Genomic DNA, 13,642 nt, shown 5'->3' with positions numbered 1-13,642 from the left:
GGGTTGCCTGCATGAGTGCACAATGTGTCGTACACTCTTGGAGGTGTTTGAGATATAATTGGAACAAACCAGTTGTACTGCCACAAGGCAAAATAGTACTGACAGGAGCTTAAGGGTCTTTGGAACAGTGGTAATTAAGGACATCATTTTCAAAGAGAACAAGATGGAATAGAATGTCTATCACTGTGCTAGGGCAAGTCTCCCTTTACACCACAAAGCCTTCTCTAAACAAATTAATCTAAACAAGATCAGTAGAGTAAAAAATACAATAAAAGGAATATGAATTGGCAGGAGAAAAACATAGGCCTGGGCCTAAAATAGTGGAACGATAAAGTTGATGAATGTGTCACACTTTAGGGAGGAAAAATAAGGAAAGTCTCCACAATAAAGAGAATAGCAACCTCTTCCGGAAAATGGTATAGTCCATCTAGTTCCATAAAAGGAGATGTTATTTTATGCCACTGAGCCTCTCCTCCTTGTGATGTCATGAGCCACTCTGAGGACGCTAGAGCCAACCAGAGCCTGACTTCCCGTCAACAACCTCCCTCCCCCACTATGCCCTGGAGCACTGGGTAAACTAGCAGCAATTTCTTTAAAGGGACAGTGCCTGTTTTCTACTAGAGATAGGCAACAGGGGAAACCCTACTCAACACACACTAAAGGCATTTCCCAGACAGACATTTTCATCAGCAATATGATGACATAGCCTATTGCCCAGAAGTGGTATAGCACAACTACTTGAATGGAGGTGGCAGAAACCAAAGCCTGAATAAATAGCCATATTGAACACCTCTGAATGAGTAGCCTCCCATATAAGATTCAAAGAATTGTCAATAGAGCAGTAGGCTAATTGAATGCAATGAGAGTTTAGGCCTATAGCCTACGCCTAGTCCACTTTAGCCTGATCCCAGATCTGTTTGTGCTCTTGCCAACCCCATTGCTCATTGTCAAGTCAAGGCGCCATAAAAATGAAATTCCTGGAACAGCATTGTAGTGAGTGACGTTAGCGATGACAACGGCTGTGAGCAGCAGGATGTGTGCCACTCTCCATATGGAAACACTAGGCCTAAGTGGACTTTTATGACTTGAGCAAATCCATTAAGACAGCTTGGGAAATATTATTTCAGATGCTTTACATATATGAAAATGAAGGTGGACAGTCAGGAGTTTGGGGAGTCAATTGGCCTTTACATTCAATGGATTACAATTAGGCCTAGCCTATATCAAAGAACGGTTAAAGGGGAACAAAAGTAAGCTAATTTTTAACGCTTCAAATAACTCCTTGCCTTTGTGTCACAGGGTCAAGGTCCTTCTCACTAACATATTGATAAAGGCTAGCCTAGTTCTAAGTCAATTATGCATAATGCAGTCTCAATTTAGCTGCAACTTCCTAGTATTAAGCCATAAGTCATTTGTTTTAGTATTACGCCTAAAGGCAAGGATAAGTTAGGCTAATGTACCATTTTTCTCTTTAAAATAAGCTTTAAATGAACATACAGGCTTAACACCAAACATGTTGCAGGAGTCGGTTTACAAAACAAAACCTGTGTCTTATTGTTTAGTGAAATAACAAGAACCAACAGCTCAAACAAGCCTCATCATGGAAATTCCTGTATTATTCAGTAGGCTGCTTCCCTGTCCCATCAGACATAGACTACTTACTCACCAAACAGTTGAAGAGGCTATATTTGGAACACTTGCATATCTATTAAGACCTGAACTACAAATTGAAACCTAAATAAGGCTAACCAAGCCTAGTACTGTACCTCTAAATACCATAAACATCATTAAACAGGCACTTTCACTCCTCTGTCTGCACAAATAGCCTATAAACATCTCATTTATTGTTTTGGTAAATAAAAACAATAGCACAGCGTCACATTAGAACAAAGTTGTAGGCCTACTAGGCTATATGATGTAGGCCAGGGCTCTCCAACCCTGTTCCTGGCGAGCTACCGTCCTGTAGGTTCACTCCCACCCTAATCTGGCACACCTCATTCTAATAATTAGCTGGTTGATAAACTGAACCAGGTTAGTTACAACTGGGTTTGAAGCAAAAACCTTCAGGAGGATAGCTCTCCAGGAAGAAGGTTGGAGACCCCTGATGTAGGACCTGTGTTGTAGTAGGCTATGCGTTCAATAAAATAGCCTGCATGATATGCTGTCATACAACATAATTGTATCCAGAGTCAAAAGGAACAAATGCTGCAACATGGGGTGGTGAGCAGCATATTCTTTTGCTGTGACCCAAGAGCCCTGAGGGAGCAGCTGATGGCTTATTAGTTTCACCAAGAGCAAGGGCCTTAAACTACTCACCTATGACTGCGGTATAAAACCAATTGACAAGGCTAGATTGTGTTAGCGAAATAAATCAGAATATAAACTCATGGAACACTTACGGAGATCTAGTCTGACTAAAAATAAACCCTGTGCACAGCAGTGCGTCCAGGTGCTGGTTTAAGCAGGAACAACTAGTATTCAAAAACAAGTGTCTAACTACTAGTCTAGTCAGACTACTTTAGACATGGGGGTCTGAAACACAATGCAAAAAAAGCTGTTGCTTTGCTATCAGCGGGTAGGCTAAATCTGCAGTTTCATCAATCCTTGATTGCAATAACTTATTTCCAACCTGAAACCCACCATTTACAGCTTTGTTAAAAAAACAAAAAAACAATAGGCTACATTTATGGTAGGCTAGCCTAAGTTTTTGCCATCTTGGATGAATAAATTGTCCTGTGCATTGTCTTGCAAGATGTAAATAACCACATTTACACTACATTCATTGCTTGTACATTTATAAAAATAAAAAATAAAAAAAACTGTACTAGGATTGCAGAATCCTTGCATCACCACCAGATGAAACAATAGCCTAAACATTGCTATCATAACTTGGCTGTATAGCCAAGTTGTTGAGCAGTTCACAGTTGGCCTTGGAGGAAACGGTTAGGCTAGCTGAAGCCATAGAGCAAACCTAAACAGGAAGTTGGGAAGACTTCACACAGAAGTATACGTCTGTGTACTGTAGCACTTATTTTGCTTGCCAGCAGAGGCCATGCCTCAGTGAAATTGGTAATTATGTAGCAACTACCAAGACTTGTGAGCTGCCCCTTCCTCACTGTAGCACTTCAAATGGATTCCTAAACCCAGCAAGGCAACTGTGATTGGAGAAAATTACAGCTATTTAGCGCTGTTTTGTATCTTTTATTAAAATGGGACATAAGGGAAGACAATGGTGTTCATATTGAAGAAATTCTAACATTCTTATTGTTACAGCAGTTGTCATGTAAAGGGCACCAACTTAACACTGTCAAAAAAGTACTACTTGGGCTATCTATACTGAACAAAAATATAAACGCAACATGTAAAGTGTTGGTCCCACGTTTCATGAGCTGAAATAAAAGATGCCCGATTTTTTCCATACGCACAAAAATATTATTTCTCTCAAAATGTGTGCACAAATTTGTTTACATCCCTGTTAGTGAGCATTTCTCCTTCGCCAAGATAATCCATCCACCTGAAAGGTGAGGCATATCAAGAAGCTGATTTAACAGGATGATCATTACACAGGTGCACCTTGTGCTGGCGACAATAAAAGGCCACTCTAAAATGTGCAGTTTTGTCACACAACAAAATGCCATAGATGTCTCAAGTTGAGGGAGCATGTAATTGGCATGCTGACTACAGGATTGTCCAACAGAGCTGTTGCCAGAGAATGTAATGTTCTGAGAAGTATTTCTATCTGCAATACAGCCTATGCCCTACCAGGTCCACCCATGGCTGTGCCCCTGCCCAGTGATATGAAATCCATAGATTAGGGCCTAATTTATTTATTTCAATTGACTGATTTCCTTCTATGACCTGTAACTCAGTAAAATCTTTGAAATTGTTGCATTAATATTTTTGTTCAGCATAAATAAATAAAAAAGCACTTTACTATGGGATGCATGCCATCATGCATTGGTCTGGTTTGATATAAAATCATCTGAGAAAAATACCCTCAGACAATTAGTGTGAATCGACACCGAGAGGTTAATTTAGGCAGAGGGTTCTGAACCTGTGCAATTTCAGATTTGAGGTTTCCTTCATTTCATTTTCAAATGGGTCCTGAATGCCCGGTTTTGGGAATTTTCTATTCTCCCTGACTTTCTTGCTTTTATTTGATTGTTAGTTATCAAAGATTGTCTTATTTAAAATATATATATATATATATATATATAGTTCAATATCTTTTCTGCATGCTTTCCATCTGGTTTTGGTCATTTAAATTGACACAAACTGTTCTTCAATCCCAAAAATGACCACTTAGACAGCCCGCCTAAGAAATTTCTATACAGAAAAAAACAGTAATTAGGTCCAATGAATAATATCCTCCATATTAAAGGGATAGTTCGAGATTTTGACAATGAAACCCTTTATCTAATTCCCCAGAGTAGGATGAACAGGAACAGCTATCATGCCAACTGTTCCCGAAGACTTCCAGTCATTACGCTAACGTTAGTTAGCATTGGCTCGTGAAACTACCTCCAACTTCATTCATACTGGACGCAGAGACACAAAAATGGTATCCACGATGGTATAAAATAATTATTAAAATAATTTTTCACATACCCCCAGATAAGAATAATTCAGGTACCCCGTAGTAACTCCGCGGACCACAGTTTGAAGAAAAATGTTGTAAATCGTCCCCCAAAATATATGAGACGCTAGCTAGCTACAGTACCCATGTATTTCGGATACATTGCTGCCAGACTTGTTTGTTGTAAAAATCACGTTCAACGACGTCCAAATAAGCACCAGTGAGTGTTAAGTATGACCAGAGATTTTGGCTTAATGTCTGACTGACTGACTCATGATACAGGTAGCCAGCTAGTTAGCCACCCAAGCTTCCATGCTAACTGACCTATCAGCTAACTTTTCCCCTAAGTCAAGGTCGGCAAACGACTTAATTCTGTCAACTAACGTTAACATTTTAATAACAAACTGTCGACGGTACGAAAACTTTCAATGGGGTGTCACCATGGATAGCTAGCGGTAGCAAGTTAGCTGGCATTGGCTAACGTACAATGTTAACTAGAGTTTTCCGTTGCAAACTAGTCTAACTACCACTTGCTCGATATTACTGGCCATCTATCTTTCATATACACACGATAAATAGCTAAATTACAATGCAAAGGAATTGTTACCATAACAGCTAACTAGTAGCTACATAACAATAAAGATTTTAGTTAACATTTTGTTTAATCCACTTACCTCTTGTCTTCTTTTTAGGCCCAAACCATTCTAGCTATTGGAAAGCCCTTTCTCTTTGTCTTTTCCACTTTCCAGTTAAAAAAATGGACCCGACAGAAATTTTACAATAATACTTAAAATACTTAAAACATATGAAAAGACTACATCCTCTCTATCAAGTATAGCTGTGATGCCAGCAGAAAATTATTCGTCATTATTTTCTCTATCCATTTTTACAACAAAGCTAGCAAGGTGGCTAGCTAAGCAGAGATGAGTGGATGCATGCAAGCAGCTGTGATGACTTCGGTTCCCTAAACTTGATCACGTGATTACGGCGTATTCTTACATTTACATGAATCCTACAGTATCTTGGAAAGTAATATTTTGTTGTGTATTTAATACATAGATTAATGAGACATTTTGCAATACACTTTTTAAAAGGTAGATACGTTTCTGAACGCGTTCAAGGAATTTCATCATTTGACCCAAGTCATAAACTTCATTATGCTGAAGCCTGTTTTTCTGACTTTTTGGCCCCCACTGCTGATAAATTGCAGGGCCCAGTTTTTCAAACGTTATCCAGATTTCACCTATCAGATAGATTTAAATACATAGAAATAGAACAGAACTCATTTACATAAGTATTCAGACCCTTTACTCAGTATTTTGTTGAAGCACCTTTGGCAGCGATTACAGCCACAAGTCTTCTTGAGTATGACGCTACAAGCTTGGCACACCTGTACCAGCTTCTCCCATTCTTCTCTGCAGATCCTCTCAAGTTCTGTCAAGTTGGATGGGGAGCATCGCTGCACAGCTATTTTCAGGTCTCTCCAGAGATGTTCGATCGGGTTCAAGTCCGGGTCTCTGGCTGGGCCACTCAAGGACATTGAGACTTGTCCCGAAACCACTCCAACATTGTCTTGGCTGTGTGCTTAGGGTCGTTGTCCTGTTGGAAGGTGAACCTTCACCCCAGTCTGAGGTCCTGAGCAGGATTTCATCAAAGATCGCTCGGTGGTGGCAGCATGCTCCGTTTAGCTTTCCCTCGATCCTGACTAGTCTCCCAGTCCCTGCCGCTGAAAAATATCCCCACAGCATGCTGCCACCACCATGCTTCACCGTAGGGATGTTGCCAGGTTCCCTCCAGACGTGACGCTTGGCATCCAGGCCAAAGACTTCAATCTTGGTTTCATCAGACCAGAGAATCTTGTTTCTCATGGTCTGAGAGTCCTTTAGGTGCCTTTTGGCAAACTCCAAGCCTTTTACTGCGGAGTGGCTTCCGTCTGGCCATTCTACCAAAAAGGCCTGATTGGTGGAGTGTTGCAGAGATGGGAGAACCTTCCAGAAGGACAACCATCTCCACAGAGGATCTCTGGAGCTCTATCAGAGTGACCATCGGGTTCTTGGTCACCTCCCTGACCAAGGCCCTTCTCCCCCAATTGCTCAGTTAGGCCAGGCGGCCAGCTCTAGGAAGAGTCTTGGTGGTTTCAAACTTCTTCCATTTAAGAATGATGGAGGCCACTGTGTCTTGAGGACCTTCAATGCTGCAAATGTTTTGGTACCCGTCCCCAGATCTGTGCCACGACACAATCCTGTCTCGGAGCTCTACGACCAATTCCTTCGACCTCATGGCTTGGTTTTTGCGCAGACATGCACTGTCAACTGTGGGACCTTATATAGACAGGCGTGTGCCTTTCCAAATCATGTCCAATCAATTGAATTTACCAAAGGTGGACTCCAATCAAGTTGTAGAAACATCTCAAGGATGATCAATGGAAACAGGATGCACCTGAGCTCAATTTTGAGTCTCATAGCAAAGGGTCTGAATACTTATGTAAATAAGGTATTTCTGTTATTTATTTCATTTAAATGTGCAACAATTTAAAAAAAAAAAAAAAAAACTTTTTTCACTTTGTCCTTATGGGGTATTGTGTGTAGATTGATGAGGAAAAACAATGATTTCATCAATTTTAGAATAAGGCTGTAACGTTACAAAATGTCTATGAAGTAAAGCGTCTGAATACTTTCCGAATGCACTGTAATATATCGAATTTGGGGGTAGCTTCAACTGGGACTCGAACTCAGGCCCATCGACTGTCAACCCAACACCTTAGTCTTTACGCCAAGAGATCCATTTACTACCCTCTACACTACCTGGCCCTTCCATCGGGAAGCACAACACTTCTCTATATCAAGCACCACGCCCAGGCACACCTTCGATGGCCTCACAGTAGTTCCACCCCAAAACACCAATGCATACAATTTGCTACACTTTCAAGGTACTCAATTACTATAAATGGTTGACTTTGTTCCATCTGGACAGAAAAAAATTAACAACACCAACAAGTAAATACACTTGCAACTGCCTTTTTATCCTTAAATTATTCAATGCTGGGACACTAGGTAAAAACATTAATAAAATAAAAGCATGACCAACTTACGGGTGGCAGGGGGATACATTCGCATGATCACACTTGGGCTGTGCCTAACAAAACAGAGACCATACAAATGTCCTTAAAATGGCAGTTTAGCAACAGTCAATAACATTTTATCATATCAAAAGAATGCCAAAATCAATAACAGGGTTCACAATTCACACTACAACTAAAGCCGAGCTATACTGGGCTGGTAACGTTTCTGAAATCGTACTGGAAAGAATACAAAAATAAAAATAAATTGGTAAATGTTTCCACAGCTGCAGGCCCCCCCAAATGATGTATTACATATATTTCAGTAGCAAAAGTCATAACAGTAGATACGTAGCTGTACATGTATGGAGTCACTCAAAAACAATAGAAGAAAGTGAGGAACTACAGCAAGTATGTAAAATGCACATACATTTCTAAATTTTAATCTAGAGGAATTTCCTAACTTGTTATTCGAGACCAAGTTGAGATATGACCACACATTTTCACTGACTGTACAGGGGGGAAATGCAGGGGAGAGAAAACACCTTCTGACAAATACAAAATGCCTCACTGCAGAGTCAGAGTTTAGCTCAGGTTAATGTCTCGGTGGAACACAATCCAGCTCAATCTTCTTCACTTCTTCTTCTTTTTCTTCTTGGGAGGACCTTGATCCGATTCACTGCCTTTAGATGAATCGGAACCCGAGCTGCTAGAGGAAGAGGAGCTAGAGCTGTCATCACTGTCACTGTCGTCTGACGAAGAGCTTGAGGAGTCACTACTGTCAGACGATGAGTCACTAGAAGAGCTGTCAGAATCGCTGCTGCTACTACTACTTGAATCCTTTGACCTGAAAGCAAGTAGCACAATATACAGAACCATTATTACATAAGCAGAATAGTGAGTACATTGCAGAAGACATAGTGCAGGCAAGGTCAGGCACAGCCTAGATCAAAGTGGACTTTGCTCTACCCATTTAAGTTATATCTGCAACCATCAATGTTGGAAGCATTTTATGGGGTTAGAGCTGAAAAGTAACCTGTGACAGTTACCTTTTCTTCTTAATTTTTTTTTCACTGGAGTCTTCCTTTCCTGGTCTGAATACAGATAGAAATAGTAACATGTCATGGCAGATAAAATTCCAAAGATTATTCAAAACCAACCAGGGAAAATTAAAAGTGAAAAGAAACTTGGCAACACATTAATATCACTTTACAGAGGATATGGCCTCCCATTGACGAGTTCTACTGTAAAACCCCTTGATGGCAGTACTAGACAATTATGAGGTTGGATTACAGTGCTAGCCTCATGAATTGCAGACCGATTACCACTGTAAGCTTGCGAGATCAGGGTGGCTCGCGAGGCTATTGCAGTACATGGTACCTCCCATCACCACCATCATCATCATCATCACCACCACCACCACCACCACCACCACCACCACCACCACCACCACCACCACCACCACCACCACCACCACCACCACCCTCCTCCTCCTCCTCCTCCTCCTCCATTGGACATGACCCAGGTGACTTTCCAGTGTGTTTAAAACATCTTCAGAACAGAAATGTGATCCACTGTCAAGGTGACATCGCTATATAAAGTGCTCATCCAAAACAAATAAATACTTTATGGTTGACTTACCCTGTGGTGTTACCCTGTTTATTTTCATTTTCTTTAAGTTTCTTTTTCATTTCTGTTGTCCTTGATGGCCTGTGAAGGTATTTTCGTTTACCAATGCACTCATATGTCCAGTGTCCAAACTCCAAACACTTCTGACACCGAACATGTTGTTTATTTGCCTCCCTGTATGAAAATCAAATCACATTTCGTACACAGTTTAGCAATGTTGTACCGGGTACAGCAAAATGCTTTTTTACTCGCTCCTAACAACGCAGATGAGCAGGGACCCTGGGCATCTTTCTTTTGGTGTTTTTCAGAGTCAGTAGAAAGGCCTCTTTAGTGTCCTAAGTTTTCATAACTGTGACCTTAATTGCCTACCGTCTGTAAGCTGTCTTAACGACCGTTCCACAGGTGCATGTTCATTAATTGTTTATGGTTCATTGAACAAGCATGGGAAACAGTGTTTAAACCCTTTACAATGAAGATCTGTGAAGTTATTTGGATTTTTACAAATTATCTTTGAAAGACCGGGTCCTGAAAAAGGGAAGTTTCTTTTTTGTACAACAGTAGAGTGGGCTATGTCAAGAATCCAGTGTAATAAAATGCAATGTACAGTAATATAAATATTAGAAAGAGCTATGTCGAGAATACATGATTTAACTACAAAGTACAAAACCCCATTGCAAAATGGATAGAATTGCAGGAAATATAAACTGAAGGGGAGAAAAGACATTGACATGAGTATAAGTTATCAATACTGAAATAGTTGGATAGTCCCCGCTGTTTCTTGGGCAACTGGTTACCCTGGTCATATTGGGGTAAGTGCACAGGATACTTTTTCTGAACAGAGTAGCCTCCCTGACTGTATCTGAGTGTCTACAGCCTGTGAAGAGATCTTGAGACCAATGTGACACCGGTAGTTGCTGGCTCTGTTCCCCAGACGCAGTGTGTTGCACTTGAATAGTAAGTTAGCTAGCTAATTACCTAGCTGGCTAGCGCTAGCTAACTTATGTAGCGGCTATAAAACATGCAGACAGGAGGAAATGCATGCTTGTTAGCCAAATAAATGTATACTATTTATGAAATGTAACTATTTTGTTTGTTAACTTGGTACATCATTATTGCCCACATCATCACAAACAAAATGAACAACTTTGTAGGTAGCTAGCTAGCGTTAAGTCAGGACAGTATTGTTAGCTAGCTAACTATTCGGAACTCAGTCTTAACACGGTTATCACTAACTACGCTGAATCAAGTAAGTATACCAAAAGACCTCAGCATGTTTGTAATAACCAAACTTACGCTTGCCGACGAGCAATAACTCTGTGCATGGGTGTCGCCATTTTGCAGTTTATCCAAAGATAACTAACCCAAGATAAACCACAGCCTGTCGTTTCCAATGGAAGCAAATGAATCATAGTGGGCAGAACAATCGAGGAGGGCAGTCCAAGCACGAGCTAGCGAGATCCTATTTCCGTTAGGGAACGCCTACTCTGTGAAGTGCGCGTGTGCAATAACTCAATTCGACCTTGCGCTCCTAAATAACGCAACTTTTGACAAAGGGTAAAGTCTACAAAACTTAGTCCACTCTGTTCGTAACAGATTCTAGTTTTGGGAAAATAAAACTGTATTGAGATCAAATGTTTCATCAATGAGAAAATTTGCAGAATGTCGGCCAAAATCCATCTCGCTCCATCTTCTCCCTCTGGACTTTCTCTCATCACCATATTTAGTGGTAAGTGGAAACGCCAACCGGAAGCTTCAGATTTATACATCCGGTGAAAATCTGGCTCATTGTTTTATCAGTGGTTGAGCTACTTCATCTTCTTCAGTGGGGTTTAACAGTTGTTGCCATCCAATATTAACGTTGCATTACCGCCACCAACTGGACTGGAGTATAAATTCATTATACTTTGTGATACAAAAAGGGGAAAAGGAAAACAAAACAAAAACACATTTACCCTGTCATCTAATCCTACAGTCATCACAAACCCACTACCTCATTCTACTATTTGACCCTATCTGATCTTACACCAGGCCAACGGCCTGGGAGGATGTAGCCCAATATTGGACTAAAGGAACCTTAGTCCAAGGACCTTACATGTTCTGTTTAAATGGTAAATTGGCTCTGGAAGCCAAAACAGCCAAATACTCCATCTAAAGTGAATCTATTCTCAATTGAGGTACGGTTCTAAATCCCTCTATTTCATATCTCATCAAAATAATTTCACAAATGCAAATTACACACTTACTGTAGTGTTTTAACAGCCACAGTATTTTTCAGTGACAACACGTTTGTGGCGTCATAGCTAAGTAGATAGCTAATTAGCACAGGTAGTCTACTCTGTCTTCGGTCTGTTTTCCGTAAACAACCGCTGTAACATGGAAATATGGCCCTGTGGGAAGCCTAACCCTATAAAGGTGTGGATCAATTTAACCTTTTGTTTTTTGAAAGGCTGCGGTGCGTTCTGTGTACCGTATGCACTCAATATTTTCAACTCATGCGTTGCTTTACTGTGCGGTGGTACAAAAGGAAGCTTTTAGCTAGTTGAAAAGCAAAGCACATGAGCGTCAAGTACGGAAAATGCGGGCTAGACATCCGGCAAAACAAAACGCATATACATCTGGTGGACATCGGGCTTTAATGTTCAGAGTCGTGGCTCTTAACAAAACTGCACCCTTTGTCCAACCACTTATGTGTAAAGTAATGGAACCGAGTCATGAAAAGGACTATGGACGACAGGACACTACCACTCAACACATCCTGTAACTCTTCTGCAGTAAAATCTCGTATTCCAAAGTACTTCTCTGCAGCTCCTACCAGAGACGTCGCTAGACATTCAGAACATCTGGGGCTTAGCCGCGACCGAAATGAAGCGCCCCGCACTCTGCCCCGCTAGCAGTGAACATGTTGCAGAAACATAACGCATATCTCACTGCTTTCTTCCATGCGCTGTGCTCTCCTGACGCCAAATAATCAACACAATTTAATATTAATTCAATGGATTGTGGTCAGTAAACCCATGGAATATGGGTAATAATATTTATAAAAAATCTATTAGTAAGTACAAATGACAAGTGCATAACTATATCGTAGTTTTCCATGAAGGAAAATTGTGGCAGATCACTTTTGCTGATATGTACAAACGCTGGCACCCAAACGCGCTTGAAAATCATGATTTTATAATATTTGTGGTAATAAATCACAGATTCCAAGGTCAATAATTCGACCTATTTAATGACACAAAAACAAATACACCCCCGCCAACCGCCCCTGTAGTAACACTGCAGAATTGTACACATGTACATACAATCCTTTCTCCAACTAAATAGTAACAATGTTTGCGAGTTATATTATTAAACAGTACTAGGATGTTAGTCCATCCATAAAGATTAGAAATGAAACAAAATGAAACTGTAGGTGAAAACCTGTCTATGTCTTCACTCTTTCCCAAGCGTGTTAGTATGTATATCACGATGCATTCTATCTTGGGTCATTGGGCTCCTAAGCCAGGTACAGTGGCTTGTGAAAGTATTCACCCCCCTTGGCATTTTTACTATTTTGTTGCCTTACAAACTGAAATTAAAATGGATTTGGGGGCTTTGGCATTTTTACTATTTTGTTGCCTTACAAACTGAAATTAAAATGGATTTGGGGGCTTTGTATCATTTGATTTACACAACATGCCTACCACTTTGAAGATGCAAAATATTTTTTCTTGTGAAACACAAGAAATAAGACAAAAAAAACAGAACTTGAGTGTGCATAACTATTCACCCCCCCAAAGTCAATACTTTGTAGAGCCACCTTTTGCAGCAATTACAGCTGCAAGTCCCTTGGGGTATGTCTCTATAAGTTTGGCACATCTAGCCAGTGGGAAAACTGCTCTAGCTCCTTCAAGTTGGATGGGTTCCACTGGTGTACAGCAATCTTTAAGTCATACCACAGATTCTCGATTGGATTGAGGTCAGGGCTTTGACTAGGCCATTCCAAGACATTTAAATGTTTCCCCTTAAACCACTCAAGTGTTGCTTTAGCAGTATGCTTAGGGTCATTGTCCTGCTGGAAGGTGAACCTCCGTCCCAGTCTCAAATCTCTGGGAAACTGAAACAGGTTTCCCTCAAGAATTTCCCTGTATTTAGCGCCATCCATCATTCCGACCAGTTTCCCAGACCTTCCGATGGAAAAACATTACATTTACATTTACATTTTAGTCATTTAGCAGACGCTCTTATCCAGAGCGACTTACAGTTAGTGAATACATATTTCTTTATACTGGCCCCCCGTGGGAATCGAACCCACAACCCTGGCATTGCAAACGCCATGCTCTATCAACTGAGCTACATCCCTCCCAGTCGTGGCCGGCTGCGACAGAGCCTGGATTCGA

General features: G+C 40.7%; 2 protein-coding genes across 2 annotated transcripts in view; both read right to left on the bottom strand.

Moving 5' to 3' along the window:
• LOC121574029 (AF4/FMR2 family member 4) overlaps positions 1-5,516 on the bottom strand; it is a 36,181-nt gene extending 30,665 nt beyond the window's left edge. The window contains exon 1 of the mRNA XM_041886555.2: positions 5,251-5,516. The gene's annotated coding sequence lies outside the window, so the exon portion shown is untranslated. The remainder of the gene's footprint in view (positions 1-5,250) is intronic.
• Positions 5,517-7,577: 2,061 nt separating this feature from the next.
• On the bottom strand, positions 7,578-10,672 carry LOC121574434 (zinc finger CCHC domain-containing protein 10). Its single transcript, XM_041887055.1, has 4 exons — positions 10,557-10,672; positions 9,276-9,437; positions 8,684-8,728; positions 7,578-8,481 (listed from the first exon to the last, which is right to left on the bottom strand). The coding sequence occupies exons 1-4, from the start codon at positions 10,670-10,672 to the stop codon at positions 8,268-8,270; spliced, it is 537 nt and encodes a 178-aa protein (XP_041742989.1). The 3' UTR covers positions 7,578-8,267.
• Positions 10,673-13,642: the final 2,970 nt, after the last annotated feature.

Source organism: Coregonus clupeaformis, chromosome 9 (assembly GCF_020615455.1).
Source record: "Coregonus clupeaformis isolate EN_2021a chromosome 9, ASM2061545v1, whole genome shotgun sequence".
NCBI classification, from domain to species: Eukaryota; Metazoa; Chordata; class Actinopteri; order Salmoniformes; family Salmonidae; genus Coregonus; species Coregonus clupeaformis.
This window is presented reverse-complemented; position numbering and strand designations above follow the sequence as displayed.